The sequence below is a fragment of the Budorcas taxicolor genome, chromosome X (genome assembly GCF_023091745.1).
Source record: "Budorcas taxicolor isolate Tak-1 chromosome X, Takin1.1, whole genome shotgun sequence".
NCBI lineage: Eukaryota > Metazoa > Chordata > Mammalia > Artiodactyla > Bovidae > Budorcas > Budorcas taxicolor.
In genome coordinates, this window is record NC_068935.1 from 128,587,051 (window position 1) to 128,612,702 (window position 25,652).

The 25,652-nt window shown below is 40.8% G+C and overlaps 1 protein-coding gene across 1 annotated transcript in view; it reads right to left on the reverse strand.

Annotated features, from left to right (window-relative positions):
- Window positions 1-3,401: 3,401 nt before the first annotated feature.
- The window catches only part of GRPR (gastrin releasing peptide receptor), a 36,155-nt gene continuing 13,904 nt past the window's right edge, over window positions 3,402-25,652 (reverse strand). Inside the window, exons 2-3 of the mRNA XM_052663365.1 lie at window positions 5,367-5,718; window positions 3,402-3,791 (exon numbers count right to left, since the gene is read on the reverse strand). Coding sequence (XP_052519325.1) covers window positions 3,402-3,791; window positions 5,367-5,718 — 742 coding nt within the window. The remainder of the gene's footprint in view (window positions 3,792-5,366; window positions 5,719-25,652) is intronic.

A 25,652-nucleotide genomic window follows, 5' to 3' on the forward strand; every position in this document is an offset into this window, starting at 1 on the left:
TCTAATCACAACACAGTTTGTACAATTATACCACTCTTATACAGTTAGGTCACCAGGATCATTGTTTCTATCTGGCTCCTGGGAAAAATGATTTAGCTACCTTGATTTAGCAGCCCATAGATTGAGGATGTCATCCTTGCAGTCCCCAAACAAAGCTAATCACTATTATCAAAAGCTACTTGGCACATGAATAGACTCCGAAAGCAATAACTGGCTGCCACTTTGGGCACAAATGAAGACTTTTAATTTAAGTGGGCCCTGTGGATAAATTCATTTATTTCTATTCAACGTATATTTTCATAACAAGCTGAACTTGGTTTGTGCAAAGGAGTCTCTAAACTTTATTTATCCAAGGTTTCTCCATCCTTCTAGAGGAAACCAAACTGTGGAGCAAAGCAGGGAAATCCAGGGCTTGTTAATGAGGCAGAAGATCATGTTCAGTGGAGGAGTGTGAGGGCAGCTAGAAGAAGAGGATTTGGCCATCCACATTTATGGGGAATCATCGTGTCAACGACAAGGCGGGGCCTTGTCTGCGCAGGGCAGGGAGGACCATCTTGCTCTGGAAAATCCCTGCCTGCAGCAGCCTTTGGTGGGAAGATTGCTTTGTTTATTGCTTAATCTATCACTGTTGAGCTGCCTGCCTCGGGAAGGCTCAATTTAAGATAGATTGAAAGGTAGTGTCTGTCAATTGAATAAACACAGATGGTTTTCCACAGCCAAAATTGATTTTTTTTTCCTCCTCACCAAAGACATAGGGCTAAACGTGATTATCTTTGGAAGCCAGGCATGAAATGTCTTAGCTCCAGCCCCTGCCATGCTTAACCCTAACACAGACATGATATCACATGGGGGCTTGGGTTTCTCACACTGTGATTTTAGGTTCTGGAGGTAAAATAAAAATTTGACTTCTCTAGAGAAGGGCCTGGCTAAGTTCATTCCACTGAGAAGGTTGAGGTCAATCAGTTGATTCACAAAATAATGTGACCAGTCCTATAGGTCACTGGCTGGCAAAGACCTCCTCCAACCTTTTCATTTGAGAGTCTCAAAGAGGTGATAAGATTTGCCTAAGAACACATAGCTAGAGCAAGATACCAATCTTCTGTTTATTCAGAAGCTAGAAAGGAGGCCAAAGTCTATGCTTATGATGTTAACTGGAGGCATTAAGATAAGTCCTACTCCCAAAACATCTTTGGAAGCAGGTAGATCAGAGATGCTTGAACAAGTCATGCTAGGAAGCCAGACACTTTAGCAACTAACTAGGTATGGAGTCACTTACACTCAACAGTTTTGAAGAAAGCTAAGGGTAAAACTGTGAGCAGCAGTTCAAGATAGCAGGTGCATGGAGGGTGAAGAACTATAAACAGGAAGAGTACTCTTTGCACAATGAGGAGATCGAGTAATGTGTTTTCTACTGTCTCTTTCAGCTCTAATTAACGAAACACAACAAGCTAATGGGACGTCATTCATACAAATTATTCCAAGTGACGGAACTGGCTATCTCCTTCCACTCCACTAATGTGAACATGCATGTAGAATGGCGCAGGGTTGGATTTCTCAAGAGGAGTTGTTGCAGAGGTGGCAGAGGTGGGACAAACGCGGGCAGGTGCTTACATAACTGCTTTACAGACAGACCTAGAGATGATGGGGCGCAGAGGATCTTAGCAATAGGTGGAACTATCTTCTCATTCTAGAGATTTTAAAAAATGATACTCATATCTATATATACACACACACACATATGACTAGAGACAGAGCTGGGACATCAAGCTAAAAACCTTGGTTCGTTCAGCTACACTAACTGTCTTCTTTTCAAACGGCCCCATGTAATATGGAGTGCTAGGAAAGCAGGTATGTGCACTATATAAGTGCATGTGGCAAACAGAAGTGCAGAGGTTCATTCCAGCTAACACAATTATAGGTGCAGATCTTGACAACAGTCTTGGTCCCAACTCCTAAAGCTGAAACAAAAATCTTATGAAATATGCCATGTGGAAAAGAGAGCTGGCTCTTCTATCTCACCTAGATAGAGAAAAACGGAACTAAAACTGTCTTAGTGTGTGAGGGCTACACATGAGGTCACATTTGCAGAATTTGGATTTATCTGAAAGTGGGTTAACACATTTGCAACCTAGCAGAATTGGCCTATCCTTGAATAAAGAAAAACTTGATTCAGGGTTTCTAAAGTAAGAGAATCAAATCCTTTTACTCAGTTGGAAAACAAAAGAGATTTAAATCCAGTATTTTCCTGTACATGGGCTGTTTTATAAATACTCTTCATAAGTAGAAACTTAATGTATATATATCTGTCTTTCAGTCAGTTCTTAAACCTGAGACCCCTACAACTTTCTCACACATACTGAGACTGAAACATATATTACTGACATTGAATTCATTTCCTGCCACAGACTTTACCTAAAACAGACATTAAATGTAAACATGTTTCTATTTCCACTCCAATATGATCCCTTTCGTCTCACATTCTTCAGCGTAGCAGACAAGGACAGCCAAACAGACGTCAATACAGTTGGCTGAAAACCTATATGCCTAAAATAAATACTTATTATGCATCTTTATAAATTTTTGATGAATAAATAACATAATCAATCCCACCCACCCTCCAGCCAAAGGATTTCTCTAATATGGTAGAATGGCACCATGGATGATTATAACTGGGTAATAGCAAAAAGGACCTGGATTGAGTTAGAACTGTCACTCCACAGGCACATGTGGATCTTGATATATGTGTCAGCGTGTTTGGTTGTGTTTTTGCCTTAAAATGATGTGGTGAGTGTTTTTCCTATATCCTCAGCTATGTCTTTTAAAAACAATAGAAACTCAGGGATTTGTTTGAAATTGGCTTTCAGTGTTATCAATTTGGGGACTGTCCTTTATACATGGGACTCTCTGAGGGTTGGCTTTTCACATTACAAGTGTAAAAATAAGTTCCTTGGTTTGTGATTATAAATATTCCTGAAAAATGACTCAAATCACATTCATAAAGCACTAGCTTCTGCTTAAAGAAATGGCAAGGGGCAGTTTTTCAGAAAGCAGTCAATGTGCAATTTCTCTGCTATATAAATCTGGTTGTTCAGGCAGTTTCTCTGACTTAGTTGAGCACATCTGTATATCAGGGTTTAATGCTTCAACTAAAGATTTCCTATTTGTTCCCTTTTCTTAAAAAGGGAAAGTTTGTTCTACCTCCGAAGCAGCGTCCACAAGTTGAAATGGAAAATGCAAGCCATGATAGGCCTTCCACGTGACCTATTTGGGCCTCTCCCCTACCCACCCAGATCACTCACAAGCCTGCCAAAGCGTCTTCGGAGGGTACAGAGACAACCAGCGACACAAGGGTTCCTCACCAGCCATAAAGCAAAACCAGGGGGGCAGGGTCAAGGGTGAGTCTAGACGTACCCCTCATGACAGATGTTTCCATTGATGAGGCTGAAGGTGGCGGCGGAGGGGTTAGTGCTCTTGAAGGAGGTCATGCAGCTGGTACTTCTGCCGGCACTGTGAGACCGGCTCATCAGGCCAGGCCGGCAACAGAGGAGCTGGGTGTTGAACTGCTTCCTGAAACTCTTGCTCAGCAGGTAGAGGGCAAAAGGGTTCACGCAGGAGTTGGTGAAGGCCAGAAGGCGGGCGCAGATGCTGGTGATGAAGTGGAGCATGGAGGTGTCCACCTCAGAGTAGTGGTAGGAGCGGTACAGGTAGATGATGTGGTTGGGGAGCCAGCAGAAGGCGAAGAGCCCCACGAACACCAGCACTGTCTTGGCCAGGCGCTTCCTGGACTCGATCTGAGGACAGAGTCACACGCAGAGAGACAGAGGGACGGAGGGGCAGGGTGGGGGATGCAGAGACAAAGATCCACGTGGGCAGAGAAAAAGAAGGGGAAAATGCATTAGGGAAATGCACGAGCTCACAAGGCCCAGAAAATGAGTTCCATAGGAGAGAGAAGAGGAGAGAAACAGAGGAGAGAAAAGCAATAGAAACAGACAGAAAAAGAAAGCAGTCAGAAACAGAAAGGAAAAAATGCCAGGAAGCAGAAATGGATGAGCAGACTACAGTGAGAGCAGCTCTTTAAACAAAGCTGATTACACACTTGAGTGGACTGCACAATGAAATTCTAGTAAGTGCCCTCTTTTTCCTCAGGAGGGCATTGGTGCAGTTATCAGCCTTATGACTTCATGTCTTCCTTGGCTCCACAGTTAATAATTTCTTCTTCCCTCTGATGCTTAAAAAAGGACCCAGCTTTGTTCTTCCCCATTGGCAAAACTAAGATAACTCCCTGTTACTATTTTTTTTTATCTCAAGTTATTTCTAGCCTATATAATATAGGAAGAGTCTCAAATAAAAGCGGGCTGAGCTTCTCCTTTTGTTCCCAACTCACTTTGCTACGGCAAGAGGAAACATCATTCTCCTTCAAGAATTTGGGATACAATGAATGTTCTCCACTGAGAGCTCTTTCAAGCAAGGAGAGAGTTTCACTGAGGACTGCTGCTTTCCCCCCATAACTGAGTGGAAAAAAAGAGAATTTTAGAGGTGAAGCCTCCAACTAAGTCGGCTACACATTTTAAATGAGGGGAGAGTCTTTCTGTCTTTTCATCATAAATACCACTCGATCTACATTTGGACTAGAAGGCCAAAATTGCCACAGAGGAGAAAGCCAGAGTCCCTGGTTTCTACCATTTATACCTCAGGATGAGATTATGGGGGTGATGGGGGGACTGGGGAAGAGAGGCTAACACAGATGGAGGGCATCCTGCATTCTGGACCACCTGGGGGTATATATGCTCCTCTTGTCATCCTCCAACAGCCTTCTAATATAAGGGTTATTACCCTCATCATGGGTAAGAAACTCAGAGAGGGTAAATGAGTAGGTCAGGAAACCTGGATTTGAACTCAAATCAATGTGAACCCATCTTAATCAAACTACTTCTTTTTCTTCAACCAGCCTCATTTTCCAGCCCTTTCTGCCTTATCACATATGGTGACCCTCTTCCTACCCAAAGAATCCAACTGGAGTTTAAAGCAGGCACATCCCTCTGAGACACTACATTTTATCTTTTAAAAAACACTAACATGTTTTTCAGATTTTTCTCAGAAACAAACCCATACTCCAAAGCTTTCAGGTTCTCAGCACCTCCCTAAACCTAGCCTTAAGTAAAAGAACAAGATTCTAAGGGACATCTGAATGCTGAGTCTTCGGCAGCTAGGAGTCTCTGTTTACCATCTGGCCACAGATCACTCACCTCTTCTACTGCAGAATCAGGCAGCAGGACCACCTAAATATGGAACTTGTCAGTGGAGTCCTACATATATGCAAGGGATTGAATCCACAAGGAGGAAATGAATTACTCCTAAGCACCCACCTGCTTCTTGACATGTATATTCCCTTCCACGGGGAGATTGTAGGCACTCTGGATCAGATTTCTGGCGATGAAATAGTAGTAAACAGAGATGATCGACAGTGGGATGATGTAGAAGACCAGGAAGGAAGCCATGGAGTGGATTTTGGGGTGCAGCTCATTAGAGTGTGGGTATGGGGCACAGCTAATGAAGGTCTGGTTGGTGCTTTCCTCATGGAAGGGATGTAGGTCAGAAAACACGGCCTCTGGGATGGCCAGCAGCATGGAGACAATCCAGATCAGTGCAGCTTTGAGGCAGATTTTCAGCAGGGCATGGGAGGCCTGGATATCCATTGGCCGCACGATGGCTTTGTACCTGGGGCAGGAAAGAGGGACGTTGCTTAATATTATTACCAACCGGAAGCCAGGGTCTGGACTAGGACAAGGCCAGGGAGGCCCCTAAGGTGCAATACTTTAAGAAAGGTCATCCAAAGGCTGACTTTGAACTCATAGTGAGTGCCTCCTTAAATGCTGCCCCCCAAGCTCGTTGCTCACCTCATCCTAGCCCGGCTCTGAAGGATGTCCCCCTCTCCCCATTCTCTCTTGATATTAAGAATACTTCTCAGAAAAGCTGAGGCTTCTTTTATTTTCTTAAATCACAGAAATGAATAACAAAGCATGTTTAACAAAGGACACTGGAACAAGAAGGTTGGTGGTTTTTTGTTTTTTTGGCAAAGTCTTCATTTTGAGTATTTAAATGCAGTTTAGGAAACTTTAGTCACTGAGTATTTACAGACACCTCTTTTCTTTCTCAAAGGTTGAAGAACAAATAGTTCGCTGAAAAAGTTATACACAGACGCATCACTGTAATTATCAAACTAATCTTTCCCCTGACCTCCTACTCTCTTTCAGCCTCATCTTCTCTTGCAGTATTCAGGTTGAGCTCTGGGAAGCAGACACTGAGATGAAGTCAGGAGGACAAGGAGTTTATTGTTGATGAACACGTGTGGGGAAAGGGGAGGAGGCAGGACTGGGCAAAGGGAGCTGTCAGACCCTGAGGCAGACCTGACAATGTGTACACCAGCCAAAGTGACCAACCATCCAAGTTTCCCTGGACATTTCCCAGTTTTAGCACTGGAAGTCCTACATCCTGGGAAATTTCTCAGTCCCAGTAACTGTGACAGCTGGTCACCCTGCACCAGCCCAATGGGAAGCTCAGGAGCAAGGATTGCCCAGTGGGGGAGTCCTATCTCAGTGGAAATGGCCAAGCCCTTGTAGCACTACCTTGCTTGGCTACTGGCTGAGACCACCCAAAAAGAGGGTGATCTCAATTGCTACCTGGTTCTATCACTGGGCAGGAACTGCCCAAGAAGAGCATGACCATAGCTTGAAAGCTGAAGTGGACCCGGAAGGAGCTGACATCTGGAGGTTGCCAGCTACCCATACAACACCTACCACAGTGAGCCCCACACCTATTTTGGGTCCACTTGTTTGAGAACCCACTGAAAGATGAGCCTCTGGTGGGCAAAGACTGGGTCTTTATCTATCTTGGTATCCATCAAGATCTGCACACACTGTACAAACATTTGTTCTACTGCACATGAGCTGCTATAGTGTAGACATTGACATGAGCTGCTGCTGCTACTGTTAAGTCGCTTCAGTCGTGTCTGACTCTGTGCGACCCCATAGACAGCAGCCCACCAGGCTCCCCCGTCCCTGGGATTCTCCAGGCAAGAACACTGGAGTGGGTTGCCATTTCCTTCTCCAATACATGAAAGCGAAAAGTGAAAGTGAAGTCGCTCAGTCATGTCCGACTGTTAGCGACCCCATGGACTGCAGCCCACCAGGCTCCTCCATCCATGGGATTTTCCAGGCAAGAGTACTGGAGTGGGGTGCCATTGCCTTCTCCGATGACATGAGTTGGAACCATCTAAATGTGAGTGTTCAACGCTAAAAATGCTGTGTTAACACCAGGTTCTGCCTCTGATATTCTTTTGTATCATGGCCTTCAGTGAGAGAGGTACAGTTATCTCCACTTGTTTCCAAGTTGACTAAACCTCCACTGAGTTGCCATTCTTGGCTGCATCCTGACCGCTCACTCACTTTCTGCCTCCCTCCAGGGAAGGGGGTGTGAGTTTGAGAAAAGGAACCTGCCACTGGGCTCAGAGAGGCCTGTGCTTATTTAGGTGCCCTTGACTAGGTGAATGGCAGGCAGTGTCTGCAAGTCCATTATTGCTGTGGACCTAGGTCACAGTCTCCAAACAGCTGTATCAGATGGAGAAGCAATTATTTCTTATCATCATCCGTCTCATTTCTATATCTAGTTCTCTGTTCCCACTTCAGGTAGGGAAGCAGAGGAGACTATTTATCAGATATCCCCAACACTCCAGAACAACACTATTGTCCTGCTTCAGTATACCTGTGAGTGATTTTCCATCCATAACTTGCATTACTGCACTTAAAACAATTTAAAAAAATAAACATTTCAAAAGGAGGTTCTACTGTCCTGTGGTGCTTTCTCTAGTCACTAATAATTTCAAACATTTTAATTTCTAGTTTAGAATGAAGGAAAGGAATTGATATTTTTAATGACAGATATGTGAACATCCTCAGCCAAAGATGTATATAATTAAAGATCTCTTAGATAAATCAATTAGGGATAAATGGGCAGTCACAAGTACCATTAACTCTCCAAGGGAAGGTGATCCCCTCGTGCATGAAGCAGAAGCCAAAGGGAATGGCTTCCCTCCTTCCCTCTTGGGAATCTTGTATTCCTAAGCGCAAAATGCCATGAGACATTGAGCCACTATTTCAAATTCACAACTTTTAAAACATATAAGATAGTATAAAACACTTCTTTGATTACTTTGTCGGAAAAATAATTTGAATCTAAATCTAAATTAGCCTCTGGATCTATGTACCAGTTTTCAAGAAATGTGGAGATAGAAGAACCAGCTAGATAATGCAGTCAGTCAAATCCTAAAACAGAAAATTCTACAGGAATAATGACCCCATTTTTTTCAACAAATATATGGCATAACAAAGCAGAGAGAATGGTTACAGACTGACTGATATCAGTAGTGCAATGTGTAGACCCTTTTGCATTATTTAAAATTTAGTTTATTTTTTGGCCATGCTGTGCAGCATGCAGGATCTTAGTTCCCTGACCAGGGATCAAACCCAGGCCCCTGGCAGTGAGAACGAGAAGTCCTAACTACTGGACAACCAGGGAAATCCCTTCTTTTGGATTCTGATCCAAATCAAACAACCATAAAAAGATATTTTTGAGACTACTGAAGAAAATCAAATACAGATTTAGTACTGGTGATACCAAGGAATTATTTTTAATGTAATGGGTTTAATAGTGGTATTGTGATTCTGTGTTTTAAAAAATACTTTATTAAAAACACACCCTAAAATATTTACCAATGAAATAATATATCTATCTAGGGCTTGCTTTAAAATATTCAGATATATTCATATATCATTTGTATAATTTAAAAATAAGTAAAAATGCATTGCAAAAAATTTTGTCATGGAATATTAATAAAATTTCAGAGAAATTCAGGAAATCCCATTCACTAAGCTCTTGCCTTATGCCAGGCAGAGAATAGCATCTAAATGATCTCACTTACGTTTTAACAGGTAGGTGCTATTATCTCCACTCTACAGTGACAAACTGAATGAAATGCAGATGGTTTCAGAAGTGGTGAGGTCAATATTCAATTTAAACCAAGTCTGTTCAGGATACTACAGCTTTTTCAGAAGAATGCTCTGGGTAAATTCTTCCTAGAGATAAACAGATCAGCCATTTCACAAATGTGTATGGAACATACCAAATATTCCCTGGAAGTCTAATGGTTCTGTAGAGCATGGAACATATCAGTCTATATCTTCTGGTTTAGACTGCTCTGGCTGGAGCTCCCAGTGAAGGGAGATCCCCAAGGGGTGGTTCTTGTTTAAGAGTGATGGTCGGTTGGACTAGGGTGGATACTCAATATTGTAAACCAGAAAATAAACTGCCTGGCCAGCTACCAGAGAGTCTCTCTTTGTCTTAAGCATTTAAACTGAAAAATTGAGAGGATGTAATCAGTCATTGATGCTACAAAGAAAAGGTTATGATGTCAAAGAAGCAATCAGGGCAAGATGAATAACTAAAGTAGGTAGAATGAGAGAAAGAGAATGAAGGAAACATAAAAGAAGCTGAGATGATGTGGCCCTGAGTCCTACAGAGGGTCCTTGGTTTCTGGCCCATGAACTACTTTTGAATGTGCAAGAGATATCCTGTTATAATCTTACAATTCTCCTGTTCCCTTTTCACTTGAGTTGGTTTAAGTGGCCACCATTCACTATCAACAAAAGAGCCTTATCTAGAACAATTAGACATGCTGGTCATTTAAAGCTATCATCAGATTTTATTTCCAGGATCATTTTGCATAAATTATCTCCTGCTTGCTGTCCTCTGAAAGAATCAGCTGTCAACTTTCGATTGTTCTCAAGACACAGACCAGTTCCTAAATCCACCATTACTTTCTTGCCTCCTCCTTTCTTCATGCTCCATCCCAGAGGCTCCATTCATCTTAAGGCGATCTTTTCAAATTTCAGCTTATAAGTACCATCTTACAGCTTTTGCTGACCAATCGAGACATCGATGATTCCCTTTCCTTCTCCTAAGCTGTCTGATTTTACTCTTCTCATTTTATGCTTCCTCTGCATTACCTTCAGTTGCTTCTGGCTTTCTAATGGCATGTCTTTTCTACATGATTTTCTCATAAGTTCCTGAGGTCAAAAGTTTATATCTTCTCCTCTTCTTGTCTTCTGTATCATTGAAAATGCCCCAGGTCCCCTCTTCTGCATACCACTTATTTCAAAGTAGAGGCTCAGCAAAGACTTGCTAATCAATTAAGATTAATGATAGGTGACTCGCAGATATGTCTTTTATTTTCAACTTCTCATAAGTGACAACAGATTCATTTTCGCACACCTAGTAAGAATCATTCTTCCACAGACTGACCGATTCACTCCTCTGATAAGAGGGGGCTGAAAGTGCTTCCCACTTCTGAAAATATCTGCACTTTGTTTTTCTTATGCAAACACTGGGAAGGTAAAAAATGTCCTCTGTGCCAGATTATTGTGTCAAAGGGGTTCTTGGCAAGTGGACGTAGCGGGCTCCCACACCCATGGTTGGAAACTTTTGCCCACAGAAATGTATGTCTTTTATTCAAACACGGGCAGTTTGTTTATGTTTAAGGATCCAGCAATTCAGCCCTTATGTATTCATAATTACCTACCAAGGTCTGTAGGAATTGTTGAACGACAATATTTTAAAACCTCCATTACAATCCTAATGCACGCTATCTGGAGAGGGCAGAGGTGAAGAGAAAACAAAATGAACTAAAAGGTCTCTAGGGTAACTGACATAGTGTCGGCATTTAAATTAGAATCCTAATACCTAATAAGATTTGACAAGACTATTAAACCTTGGCTTTATTTTCTTAATGTGAGGCAATTATTAGCTGGTTGGTAAAATGACTATAATCCAGAGCAACAGAGTTGTACCTCCGTTGAGCTATTACTCTGCAAATGCAGAGCTTGCTGCTCCTTGGTGCCCATCCAACCGTTACCTTTAAGTATGTAACAGATTACAGTCATCCTTTTCTCTTCTTCTCTCTGGACCAAAAAACTCCAGTGCTTCTTTTCACTCGTTCTTAATATATTTCAGTTTCCTCAGGGCTCTACTGTGAATTGGGGAGCAGAGACCTAGTTCCTAATGGCGATTCTAGCCACTAGTTTTATGATCTCAGACAAATCACAGACTCTTGGAACCTCAGTATTCTCATCCCTGGGTCGGGAAGATCCCTTGGAGAAGGAAACGGCAATCCATTCCAGTATTCTTGCCTAGCCAATTCCATGGACAGAGGAGCCTGGGGGGCTACAGTCCATGGGGTCGCAAAGAGGTGGACATGACTGAGCGAATATACTTTCACTTTCACTATTCTCATCCCTGAATAGGATGTAACTCCTACAACCTCCAATGTAATAACTGATTCAGGCAAAAATGATAAAACCACTGAGGGAGAGGTTTTAGGAGGACAAGATACTCACATAGTCTCAAAGAGCTCCCCACACATTACTAATTACAAAGGGAAAATGTACCTTTATGTAGGGGAGGTCTGGAGGTCACTCCTCTAATCAAGTGGTCAAACCACTTGACCACTTGATAAGACTAGACTCCACTTGATAAGACTAGATAAGGTAAGACTCTGTTGCTCTGGATTATAGTCATTATAGGGTGAACTTCTCCATTAGGTGGAACAGGCATAAGTCTGGGGCCCATGATATTTTCAGAGGCTCAAGAGAATATCTTAATTTCTTTTAAAATCAGAAGAAAAAATTTAATATAATCTACCTTGGATTATGGTTATCTTTGTGCCAATACAACTATAAAATAAAAATTTTTATAATTTTTATGGAGAAAGGATCCCATGAAGGTAAAAATGCAAAGGGCCCAGGAAATTCATAATGTGGCCCTGATCAAACTTACTGTCACCAACAGTGGGTCAATCTGCAATCCTGTGCCTCCTGATACAATGCAACGGGAAGGACATGGCATTGCCTACACTTGTTCTTGCCTCCAATTTTTAACCTGAATCTACCATGAAGAAACAATCAGACAAATCCAATTCTGGCACATTCTACTAGATAACTAGCTTGGATTCACCAAAACAGTCAACGTTATTGTTTTAGAAGAATGTAGGGGAGCTACTATTCTACCTTAAAAGGAGGTGAAAGAGATATAACAAGTAATGTTTTTCCACAACATATAGAATACATATGTATAAACTTCTTCAGGAGTTGGTGATGGACAGGGAACCTTGGTGTGCTGCTGTCCATGGGGTTGCAAAGAGTCGGACATGACTGAGCGACTGAACTGAACTGAAGGAATTATTGTTAATTTCACTGGGTATGATAACAGCACTGAGGTTATATAGAAGAGTGTCCTTGTTCTTAGGAAATATACAAACATACTTAGCAGTGAAAGGTCAGAATGTTTGTACCTTACTTTCTAGAGTTCAGCAAAGTAAAACAAAACAAACAAACAAAAAAAATATATATATAGTAGATATATATTATTATTATATACTTTACATATATATATGCTACAAAGAGCAAGAATGAAATCTAGGAAATGTTCATTGTGGAATGTGGGTGGGTATTATACAGGAATTCATAAACAGCTTGGGGAGAAAACTTACATTAAAATGTAGAGTTTTTAAAAGATGAGCTAAGAGTAAAGTAGCAATCTTAAAATAATGTTATATATTTTATTAATAGTCCTTTTGTCATTGGAAAGACTTTATTATAATTTTAATGTAATTGATGCATCATATCTAATTAGAGTCTCCACCAGGAATGAAGGAAGCATCTACTCTGTTATGTTCATATTGTTCTCTTGGACTTGCGGTTTTAGTATCATCTACAATCTATTGGATTTTATTTTGCTCTGCTTCATTTTGGCAGTATTATTTTTAAGCTACATGCTCATTTAGGGAGGTTAATTAAAACTAGGTCATGCACAAGCAGATGTCAGTCTGCAGTTCCTCACCATTGGCAAGTGCCGGGAAGAGTCAAGTTGCTATAGAGACTTGTACACAGTGGCACCCACTCCTGCTGCCTCAGCTGCACATGACAAGGGATCCTCTGATGTGAATTCAGTGACAGGGTGAGCTATTAACTTTTAATTCATCCTTATTTTTAAATAAAAATAAGAGTAGAAGTGAACTCCACTGTGGGGTCCAATGTCCCCAAACACACTTTCCAGAAGCTTTAGCTAAGGTTTCAGGAGATTTTCTAAGGTCTTAATAAGCTAAGATTTTCTAAGTCTGCAGTGAAGACTATCTTGTCTCTGGAGGAAGTGAGCTTTAAACTCAGACCAAGACAGAGGATCAAGATCCATGCAACAAAGTGTAATCACAATTTTTCTTTTTCTCATTTTCTTCCCAGAGACCAAGACACAGATCGTGGATCCACGCAGGACCACCTCTGAGTAAAATCCTGAAGTTACTTCTCTGTGAATCAAAATTTCCCCTCTACTGTGTTCACCCACTGTAGAAGGCCACTGTCTGCCTGACATTAAGCCCTGCTTTGAGGAAGGGAGTGTACATCAGTCATTTGCTCTTTAGTATGGGCTGAAGTCAGTGAGATCACCTCCCTGCATGTAGAGTTCTACCTCTGATTATGGAAGGAAAGCTCTGTTTCCCAATAAAGGTATTTTTGTTTATTCCTCCAGCAGATGGAAGAGATATCTGGGGTGCAAGGGCTGCAGGTAGTTAGACTTCTACATATTCACTTCCTTCAAAGGCTTACTCTGCAACTACCATGTGGGGATTTCTTTCTAGTAACAGACTGCAGAGGAACAAAACCATTTTGTACCTGGTTTTCAGTTAGATCAATTATGTTAAAAACAATAATAATAGCTAAAATTTATTAGAGATTTCCTATGGATTAGGTAACTATGCTACGAGTTTTGTTTAAAATGCTGCTTTTTATCTTCACAGCAGTTCTATGTGGCAGGTACTAACATTATTGCTCTTTTACAGATGAGAGAACTGACATGAAGTAAGTTTTCCAAGGCTATCAGTGCTAAGCACTGGATACAAGATTGGAGCCCATGCCTGTCCCCTAAGCCTCTACCACCAGGCCCTACTGCTTCCTATAATGATGGTCCTGTGATTAACCACACAACGTGGGCTTTCAAGTGTGGGGAAGGAAAAATCATCTTCCCTCTACCCTTCTAGGTTTTTGACTAAGAACCTCGTAATAAAAGACAGCTTAACAAGACAAAAACAAACAAGTTTAACAACATGTATACGTCTTTGGGGGCTTCCCAGGTGCCGCAGTGGTAAAGAATCTGACTGCCAGTGTAGCAGATGCAAGAGACATGGGTTCGATCCCTGGGTCGGGAAGATCCCCTGGAGGAGGAAATGGCAACCCACTCCAGTATTCTTGCCTAGGAAATGCCATGGACAAAGGAGCCTGGTGGGCTACTGTCTATGAGGTTGCAAAGATTCGGGCATGACTGAGCAACTAAGCATGCATATCTCCTTGACAACATGGCAGAGACCCAAGAAAACTGAGTAACTCCCTGAAAAGGCCCAAGCAATCGCCTTAAATACCATCTCCACCTAAAGACAAAAAGATGTGGATAGGGGAGCCAGTTATAGGAGGTTATCAGGCAGAGCACAGTAAATAAGAATAAGCTCATTATACAGATTTAAATCCATACCTTCTACATTGATAAGTTTCTAGAGATTCAGTCATCCTCTTTTTCCTGGTACCAAGAGAAAGATCCCCTTAGAATGGAGATTTCCCTCATAAATGTAAATATCTTCTATAACAGGGTAACTTCTACTCAGTTTTTTAGAGCTTCTCCTATATGTGCTATTTCTTAAAAAAAAAAAAAGTCTAAAATTATTTTTATGCCAATGAGGCACATTTGGGGGCAAATTTTGCTCCCCTTCACTGGTACTGGAAATAAGGAAGAAAGGATCAGGGTGTCTGTTCCCTGCCTGCTGTAGCCATGGGGAAAATAGTGTCTTTCTAGACAGACACAAATTTCTTATTCTTCCTCTTCAAGTTGGCTATACCTAATTGCCTGCATTTTCACCCTTCTATGTATACCCTGACGTTCTCCACGGCCTGAGGCCAGAGTGAGGCCTGGACTCTTCATATATTGAGAGTCCTCAGGGCCTAAAGAGGCCATCCTAGTGAGATACTGGAGCAGAGGTGAAAAGGCATCAGGGAAAGACTAAAAACCAAAGGCTGGAAGGAGGCTACAGAAAGAGCCACGGACATGGGGAAGGTTTCAGAAGTGCAGGGTTCTGAGGGATGTAGAAGCTGAGGTATAAAATTGGAAGAGAGACGCAAGTGACTGTTGGATATCTGATGGTGTTTTGGCAGAAAGAGTTGAGCAACTATAGACCTCTGGGCCCAAAAACAAGTTTCAGCGGGATGATCTAATTCCAAAGCTAGGTGCTAATCCTGTAAGGGAGCCCATCGGAAGGGGTATAAACAGGATGAAACATTACAGTTGCCAGTGGGTATGTTTAAAATGACAAAGGAAAGCAGTAACCCAGTTAAATTTCAGTAAGTTTGCAAACATCCTGGCACAAGTTGTTCGAAGGCCATTCCTCAAAAATGTTATGGAGAGAGGAACATATATTTATAACTTGTAAGACTTTTTTCAGCAATTTATGAGCCAAAAAGTTTGAAGAACGTTTATAAGTCCCATCTGTAAATTATTCTTAGACATGGCCTGCATTTATTCTACTGTGTGGCATAGAAGATACACAGAGAATTCAGAAAAAAAAATCACCCATGCTCTATGGTAGAGGGTATAATAGGCTCTGGGTCATAAATTTTCTGTATAAATTGTCATTCATCCCCAAACAGACCCTGGGACATGGATTTGGGTTCATGTAGTTTATTTGGGAGGGGGTCCCTGGTAGCATGGGGATGGGGTGGGGAAGTGGCACAGGGAGGGGATGAAAGGCAATGAAGGCACTGAAGGCAACTGAATCACAGGCCAGCTGGGGACCCCCTGAGAGACTATGGTGAGCACATTCCAGAACTTGCCACCAAGGTGTGAGGAGGTTGGGGTGTTTACCCCTCGACTCCTGTCCATCTTTGGTAGAGAACTGGCCTGCAATATTAATTTGGGGACACTCTGGCCTGCTAAATCTTACCTTGGACAGGATCACCCTCTGTCAGAGAAACACAGGAAGCCCAGATCTGTAAGTGACCTCCAGGGACCACTAACAGCATTTACTATGTTAATTCTTCCCCTGATCCAGTCAAATCAAATATATATACAAAAAATGAAACAGTTTCAGTTTTTAAGTATATTTCAAATTATTGAGAATAAAAATAGAATTTCTACATTTCTAAATTATCTCAATAAACACATTATCATTTTTTTTCTTCTTCAAATAAGAATCATTAAAGCTCAAAAATACCATCATGGCATATGAGTCATTGTGTATAATTACAAAAATATGAGTACTATATTTAAATAACCTTTTGTGAGAGGTTTTATACAGGGGGAAATGGTGGGCCAACTTTGTAGATTAATCTTTTAATTTTTATTCAACCCAAACTTATTAGCCCTGTGTGCCTGGTACAGATCCCAACACTTTTCAAGTGACTGTCCACTAGAACATCAATCAGTTGCAATTTCAACCACATCCTCTCAGCTCCCTTATGAACATAAATGACAATCATGCTACTGGTACACTCACTTTTTTGACTGGGAATTCTAACATTTCATAAAGAAGTCAACACATTATTTCATTTCACTCTTACAAAAATTAGAAGTCTTATGAAATATGAAAAGTAAATACCCTATCCCCTTTTAACAGATCAGAAAACTGAGGCCTGTAATTTGCCCAAAGTCACACAGCTGATCATTAGAAAAATCAGGGCTCAAATCCAGACATCTCTTCAACCAAATTCAGTGCTTTTGAATTTATCCTTACTATAAATTGGGCTTCCCTGAGAGCTAAGTTGGTAAAGAATCTGCCTGCAATGCAGGAGACCCCGGTTCAATTCCTGGGTTGGGAAGATCTGCTGGAGAAGGGATAGGCTACCCACTCCAGCATTCTTGGGCTTCCCTTGTGGCTCAGCTGGTAAAGAATCCGCCTGCAATGCGGGAGACCTGGGTTTGATCCTTGGGTTGGGATGATCCCCTGGAGAAGGGAAAGGCTACCCACTCCAGTACTCTGGCCTAGATAATTCCATGGACTGTATAGTCATGGGGTCACAAAGAGTTGGACATGATTGAGCGATTTTCACTTTCACTTTACTAAATAGTGCTCTATTAAATGTGAACCTCCAAAACACAATAAATGAAAAGGAGAGAGGGAGGACAAAAGAGTTTGTAAGTTTGTCACCATGAAATTTTGGGGGTATCATAAAAACCGATTGGAAATTTGCTTTGATTCGACAAAGAAAATGTCAAGGAAGGTGGTCAAGAGGCAGTTAGCTCATTTGAACATTTTTCATTTAAAAATTTAATACATGTTTGTAACATGTATGAAAAATGTTGTTCAAATGAGCTAACTGCCTCTTGACCACCTTCCTTGACATTTTCTTTGTTGAATCAAAGCACATGTACACCCGTGGTGGATTCATGCCAATGTATGGCAAAACCAATACAGTATTGTAAAGTAAAATAAAGTAAAAATAAAAATTAAAAAAATAAAAATAAAATAAAAATTTAATACAAAAGCATTAACAGCTCATTGTAGACATTTAGTCAGAGAATTCTTTTAAAAAAAGGAAGAAAATCATCCATAAATCTTACATGTGATGTTTTGGTATATTTCTTTCCAATTTTCCTTTGTCTTTTGTACAGAGCATACACTTTTGTATCTTTCACTAGGATCTAATAGCCTTGAGATGCCCATGACCCCTCTAGCCAGCAGGCAGCACTTTGCAGATGCCAGCTGGCCTCTCTGGGCACCATGTCTGTTCAGCTCTGAGGAGCCCTGGGGGTCACTAGAGGACAGTGCTCCAGTCTTCACAGATCCCTCCTAGGGCTAGTTGCAGTGGAACACATCCCATCTAAATGAAGCAAAGCATCCTGACTCCTCAAGCACCAGCACTTTTAATAGTCAAAAGCGTATCTTAAGCATCTACTTTTGCACGGTCCTGTACTAGGTATAGATGAGGTGAAGAGAAGCACAAGCCCTGGACACTCAGTGACATTTTCTCTCACTCCATCTTGGGAATTAAAAAGGCTCATACACCCTGGATCACAGGACTATGAGCTTTCTAAGGGTTGGGTCTATGTCTTGTTCATTTTATGCCTATTTTATTTATTTATTTTTTAAAATGTTATTTTTACTTTATTTTGCTTTACAATACTGTGTTGGTTTTGCCATACATTGACACGAATCAGCCACGGGTGTACATGAATTTCCAATCCTGAACCCCCCTCTCACCTCCCACCTCCCACCTCCCACCCCATATCATCTCTCTGGATCATCCCTGTGCACCAGCCCCAAGCATCCTGTATCCTGTATTGAACATAGACTGGCGATTTATTCCTTACATGATAGTATACATGTTTCAATACCATTCTCCCAAATCATCCCACACTCTCCCTCTCCCACAGAGCCCAAAAGTCCATTCTAAACATCTGTGTCTCTTTTGCTGTCTCGCATACAGGGTTATCATTACCATCTTTCTAAATCCCATATATATGTGTTAGTATACTGTACTGGTGTTTTTCTTTCTGGCTTACTTCACTCTGTATAATAGGCTCCATTTTATGCCTATTTTATTTATTGAGCAAATATATAATTAAAACTTAAAATCTTGAACTGTGCACCCAATTTGTCTGGCCTGTACTGTCTTACTTTCAGATAAGGAAATGGGTTCACGATGCTCAAAATAACCCACTCCTCCACTGCCATGCTCCCAGCCAAATCTTCCTCTAAAGTTCACTTACCCCAAACCACTCTGGAAGCCATCTTATTAGGCTTTTGCCAAGATATCTCTTATGACCCAAACACTTCCTATTTCTCTAACCATTTCAAGCCCAGAAGAATCCCTGGGGGTACTGAGGCAATGATTCTCCCTGAGTACAATTTCCCTTTGTAACAATTTTAAGGTGACTTGCTTACATGAGGCTATCATGAGAAGATCTTGGAAGAGGCAGTGCCAAGCATGATGGTAGAATATTAGGAGGAAGTAGTGAGAGGCACAGTGTATGTTTCTATCTTTACTTTCCCCAAAGGAAGGCTCTGCCCCCATGCCCACCTCCCATGTGAGCTGGAACTGACTAACCCTGGATTTAAAACTCTCATTTTCGCCATTTAGATAACTTTTAGCATCACAGAGGACTCAGGACTTGCTGGAAAAGACACATGGCTTAAAGATGTTGGCTTGATGCTCAAGTTTTTGATGATCCAAGAGCTACTGTGTCTGACATGACGGTGCCTCATAAAGTAAAGCATCCATTTAAATTGAAAACTCTCTATTAAATGACCACTTTGGCAAGCATGTATATGTCTCTGTATCAGGAACAGAAAACTAAAGTCAGCTGGCCAAACCTGGCTTTCTGCCTATTTCATATGGCTGACGAGCTAAGAGTGATTTTGACATTTTAAATGGTTAGAGAAAAAAAAATCAAAAGAAAAAGAATACTCCATGATGTGAAAATTACACGAAATTCCCATTTCAGTGTCCATAAATAAGGTTGTACTGAAATTCAACCATGACCATTTGCTGACATCATGTCGATGGCTGCTGCATCATAAAAGCAGAGGCGAGTGGTTGCAACAGGGCCCTGGACCTCATGGTCCACAAAGCCGAAAATATCCACTACACAGCCCTTTACAGAAAGTTTCCTGGTCCCTGGCCTGTGTGCGTTGCATGTGTGATCCAGGCTCACGTTTCTGTTGCTCTCTGCCTGTCCACATCAGAGCTGTTGGTTCCTTCTTTAGATGGAGGAAAGCCCATCTTCCATTACATGCAGCACTGCCTGTTAGGCTTTATTAATTTGTGATAATGAAAATGACAGGCCACTAACCTCTGCCACTGGTCCAATAGCAGAGGCTCAAGATGCTTAGTCAATTTATCAGCACATTTAAATACTAATTTAGTATCTCAGGCTCTCCTTGGCACTATGGATATAAAAGTCCCTGGCCACTAAGGATTTAAAATTTGCTTGAGGGAGTGAGATATATCCAGGGGAGGCTCTTGTAGAACAAGAGAATGGTACTCACAGGTATACTCCCCTTCATGGAACACTCAGAACAGATGATGTTAGGTCAGTATACAAAGTGTTGTCACCATGGTACAGACATAAGAGAACATGTTTGATTATAGTGATTATACATTTCCCCCCTATTTCTTTACTATATAACCTTTAGCTATCACCACTGGCCAATTGGTCTGAGTACAATACAAAAAAAGTAATAAAGAAGAGAACTTTAAAGAAGTGTATCTTAGCAACACTTTGGTGCTGTCTTTCCCATGAAATTTCAGCTGTTATTAACCACTGCATAACTACATGTCAGCTCTAGCTCCTGCTTATTGGGGCTAAGAGACGTGGCCTAGTTGAAAGATCCCAGAGGCTTTGATGTTCCTATAATACTTGGCAGTGTCCACTGCTGAGGGCCTCAGTTGAGATTCCTGACTTACTCACTTTGAGGTTAGCCAGAGCTCATTTCTCTGAATCTAAGTTGCTGATTTAATATGAGGCTCTGAAGGCTGATCCCATAGGTCTGACTTGGTAGTTCTGGACTCCTCTTTAGAGAAGCTGGAATGTGGACAGCTTGGTGGGGAGCACATCAGGTCTTTAAAGAGAGGGAGTATAGGATTTTCTGTTTCTGATATTAGCAACCTAGCTTGTTGCTGACCAACTCTCCAGAAATGAAAAACTAGAAAATCCCTTTGAAAACATCTGAGAAATACCAAGACAGTAAGGATCTGAGGGACCAGAGTCCTGGAGAGAAGGGAAGTGTAAAGAGATGAAGCTGTTATTCAGCATCATTTTTCAATTGACCAAATTTCAAACAGCAGCAGAGAAACTGAAAGCTAAGAAGAGCTTCTAGCAGTTTCAGGATGAAGGGGAGTAATAAATGGAGTTCAGGGCTCACTAAGGAAGAGAAGCTGAGGTAAATACCCCAGGTTTATAGTTGAGATGTCCAAAGAGGTACATCCTAGGAGTAGGGGCGAATCAGAAATGGACCAGTTCTCACAAAGATCGAAGCCCAGCCTTCAATCTGTTCAATCTTTGATTGGGTCAGACACACCGCCACCTCTACCTGCCCACAAGAAGCAAAAGCTCATCTTTTCTGGAAGATAATACCATCCAGAGCCCCAAATTATCTACACTTCTTCATATACAAAATCAGGTAGTGAAACAAAAATTGCCTTGTATACCAGAAGAGAAAACAAAATGGTCAAAAAACAAGAGGATATATAATAGAGACAGACTTATAGAGTTCCACAAGTTAGAGTTACCAAAGAAGGATCTTATAATACATTGGGACGAATTCAAAAAATTATGTGATGAGATGGAACAAAATGGAAATTCCACAACTGCAATAAACAGTAACTGAAATTAAGAATTAAATGAAAGCTTCAGAAGCAGATTAGACACAGTTGAAGAGAGAATTTGTGAACTAAAAATGGCCAGACTGAAGTACAGTGAGAAAAAAGGATGGAAAATACAGAAAAGGTAATAGAAATATATAGGTGAAATGAAATTGTGTTTAAAATAGTTCCTAATCACAGAGGCCTGAGCCAAGTATGAAACTGTTTGCCTCAGTAAAACCTAAACAACCAAAAGGAGAAAAAAATCATGAAGAAGCTTTAAGTAAACCTGCAGTTATTCTATTTATATGTAGATAGCACACAGAAGGAGAGAAAAGAGAGAACATGGCAGAAACAATCTTTGAAGTTGTCATGCTGAGAACTTTCCAAATGTTACTGAAATCACTAAGTCACAGATTTAAGAAAAAAGCTATGAATCTCAAGAAGGAAGAATACAAAGAAAACCATACCTAAGTGCATCATAGTAATGCTGTTGAAAACCAGAGATAAAGAGAAACATCTTAAAATGAGTCAGAGAGAAAAAAATCAATAATTTTAAATTATTTCTAAAATGAATGAAACTGACATCTGAATTCACAGTGGAAGTCAGGACAGTGAATGGCAACTTCTAAGTGGGAAAGATAAGAATGGCCAGCCTAGAATTTTATGCCCAGTGACAATATCCTCTTCCAATTACATTAAATAAAGACATTTTTTGGACAAATGAAACCAGCAAGAGAGTTCCAGAAAAACATCTATTTCTGCTTTATTGACTATGCCAAAGCCTTTGACTGTATGGATCACAATAAACTGTGGAAAATTCTGAGAGAGATGGGAATACCAGACCACCTGACCTGCCTCTTGAGAAATCTATATGCAGGTCAGGAAGCAACAGTTAGAACTGGACATGGAACAACAGCCTGGTTCCAAATCGGGAAAGGAGTACATCAAGGCTGTATATTGTCACCCTGCTTATTTAACTTATATGCAGAGTACATCATGAGAAACACTGGGCTGGAAGATGCATAAGCTGGAATCAAGTTTGCCGGGAGAAATATCAATAACCTCAGATATGCAGATGACACCACTCTTGTGGCAGAAAGTGAGGGTGAAGAGAAACTAAAAAGCCTCTTGATGAAAGTGAAAGAGGAGCGTGAAAAAGTTGGCTTAAAGCTCAACATTCAGAAAACTAAGATCATGGCATCCGGTCCCATCACTTTTCGGCAAATAGATGGGCAAACAGTGGAAACAGGGTCAGACTTTATTTTTTTGGGCTCCAAAATCACTGCAGATGGTGATTGCAGCCATGAAATTAAAAGATGCTTACTCCTTGGAAGGAAGGTTATGACTAACCTAGATAGCATATTGAAAAGCAGAGACATTACTTTGCCAACAAAGGTCCATCTAGTCAAGGCTATGGTTTTTCCAGTAGTCATGTAGGGATGTGAGAGTTGGACTATAAAGAAAGCTGAGAGCCTAAGAATTGATGCTTTTGAACTGTGGTGTTGGAGAAGACTCTTGAGAGTCCCTTGGACTGCAAGGAGATCCAACCAGTCCATCCTAAAGGAGATCAGTCCTGGGTGTTCATTGGAAGGACTGATGCTGAAGCTGAAACTCTAACATTTTGGCCACCTGATGCGAAGAGGTGACTTATTAGAAAAGACTCTGATGCTGGGAAAGATTGAGGGCAGGAGGAGAAGGGGACAACAGAGGATAAGATAGTTGGATGGCATCACCAACACAATGGACATGGGTTTGGGTGGACTCCGGGAGTTGGTTTTGGACAGGGAGGCCTGGTGTGCTGAGGTTCACAGGGTCACAAAGAGTCAGACACTATCGAGCTACTGAACTGAACTGAAATGAAATACTGACGGATATTCTTTGGGCAGAAGTAAAATAATCTAAGATGATGTCACAGAGATGCAGTAAGGAATGGTGAATACAGGAATAAGTCTAAAGGTAAACATGTGAGCAAATATAAAAATAATTAACATAATGTCTTGTGGGTTTTAAAGTATGGAGAGAATTGAAATATAGAATAACAAGACTCCCCCCCTCCAAAGAAAAAGACAGGAGTGAATTAGAGTGAAGTTAAAGTTCCTATTACCCTTGTCTGGGAAGCAGGAAAGTTCTAATTTATAGTAAATTTAAATAGTTCAAGGATACCTGTTGTAAACACAAGGGTAACCCTTAAAAGAACACTGAGTTTGTATACTTTACAAATTCATGCCAGGGGTGGGGGGAAGGATAGAATAATTTATATGTTTAATTAATTTAAAAGAAGGAAAGAAGGGAGGGAAAAGGATTATGAAACAGGTGAAACCAACAAAAACCAAATAATAAAATGGTAAATCTAAACCCAAACATATCAGCAAATCAATGTTATCAGAGCGTCTGACTTTATAGGGCAGAAATCTATAGCCAAGTTACAAATAGCAAAGACATTTCTGTTTAGTCACTCATTTTATGCATACCCACAAATACCAACATTGATGAAAGTAACTTAACATCCATAATGCAAAGACATCCATGGCAAATAGGTTAATGGGCATCATAAAATAAAGAGTATTTAAGATTATGCAATGCACAAAAAAACTTGAAAAGCTTTGAAATTTTACAGCCCTTATAGGAAAGAAACTTGACAGTAGCTTTCTCTGATAATCTTAAACATTTGATAATAATCCTAAACACTTATATGACATTACCAGTAATGAGTTATGGAGCTGAAACTTCTCTAGCCTCTCATTAATAAGTCAATTTGAATCAACCATGCTAGAAGACTGAAGTATCTTTCTAATTTCTCTATAGAAAAACATATCACCCAACAGGTACCTGAAAAGATGCTCAACATTGCTAAGCATCAGGTAAATGCAAATCAAAACTGCAATGCCTGTCAGAGTGACTATCATCAAAAAGAACACAAATAACAAATGTTGGTGAGGATGTAGAGGAAAGGGAACCCTGGTACACTGTTGGTGGGAATGTAAATTGATGCAGCCACTGTGAGAACAGTATGAAGTTTTCTCAAAAAGCTAAAAACAGAACTATCATAGGACCCAGCAATTCCACTCCTGGGTATATATCCAAACAAACAAACAAACAAAAAACTAATTTTAAAAGACACACGCATCCCAATGTTCATAGTAGCTTTATTTAAAATTGCCAAGATATGGTAGTATCCCAAGTATCCATCATCAGATGGATGAATAAAGAAGATATGTTTTTCTCTGAATACATGCCCAGGAGTGGGATTGCAGGGTCATATGGTAGCTTTATTTTTAGTTTTTTAAAGAATCTTCATACTGTTCTCCATAGTGGCTAAACCAATTTACATTCCCACCAACAGGGTTCCCTTCTCTCCACAACTCTCCAGAACTTGTTGTTTGTGGATTTTTGGATCACAGCCATTCTGACTGGTGTGAGGTGATACTGCATTGTAGTTTTGACTTGCATTTCTCTAATAACTAGCGGTGTTGAACAACTTTTCATGTGCCCATTGGTCATCTGTAGTCCTCTTTGAAGAAGAGGTCTTCTGCCCATTTTTTGAGTGAGTTGTTTGTTTTGATGTTTTTAAGTGTAATAAGCTGTTTGTTTCCAAGGTAAACCATTCAATATCACAGTAATCCAAGTTTATGCTCCAACCACTAATGCTGAAGAAGCTGAAGTTGATGGTTCTATGAAGACCTACAAGACCTTCTAGAACTAACACCCCAAAAGATGTCCTTTTCATTACAGGGGACTGGAATGCAAAAGTAGGATGTCAAGAAATACCTGGAATAACAGGCAAATTTGGCCTTGGAGTACAGAATTAAGCAGGGTAAAAGCTAACAGTTTTGCCAAGAGAACGCAGTGGTCACAGCAAACACCCTCTTCCAACAACACAAGAGAAGACTCTACACATGGACATCACCAATAGGTCAATACCGAAATCAGATTGATTATATTCTTTGCAGCCAAATGTGGAGAAGCTCTATACAGTCAGCAAAAACAAGACCTGGAACTTACTGTGGCACAGATCATGAACTCCTTATTGCCAAACTCAGACTTAAATTGAAGAAAGTAGGGAAAACCACTAGACCATTCAGGTATGACCTAATCAAATCCCTTACGATTATACAGTGGAAGTGAGAAATAGATTCAAGGGATTAGATCTGATAGACAGAGTGCCTGAAGAACTATGGACAGAGGTTTGGGACATTGTACAGG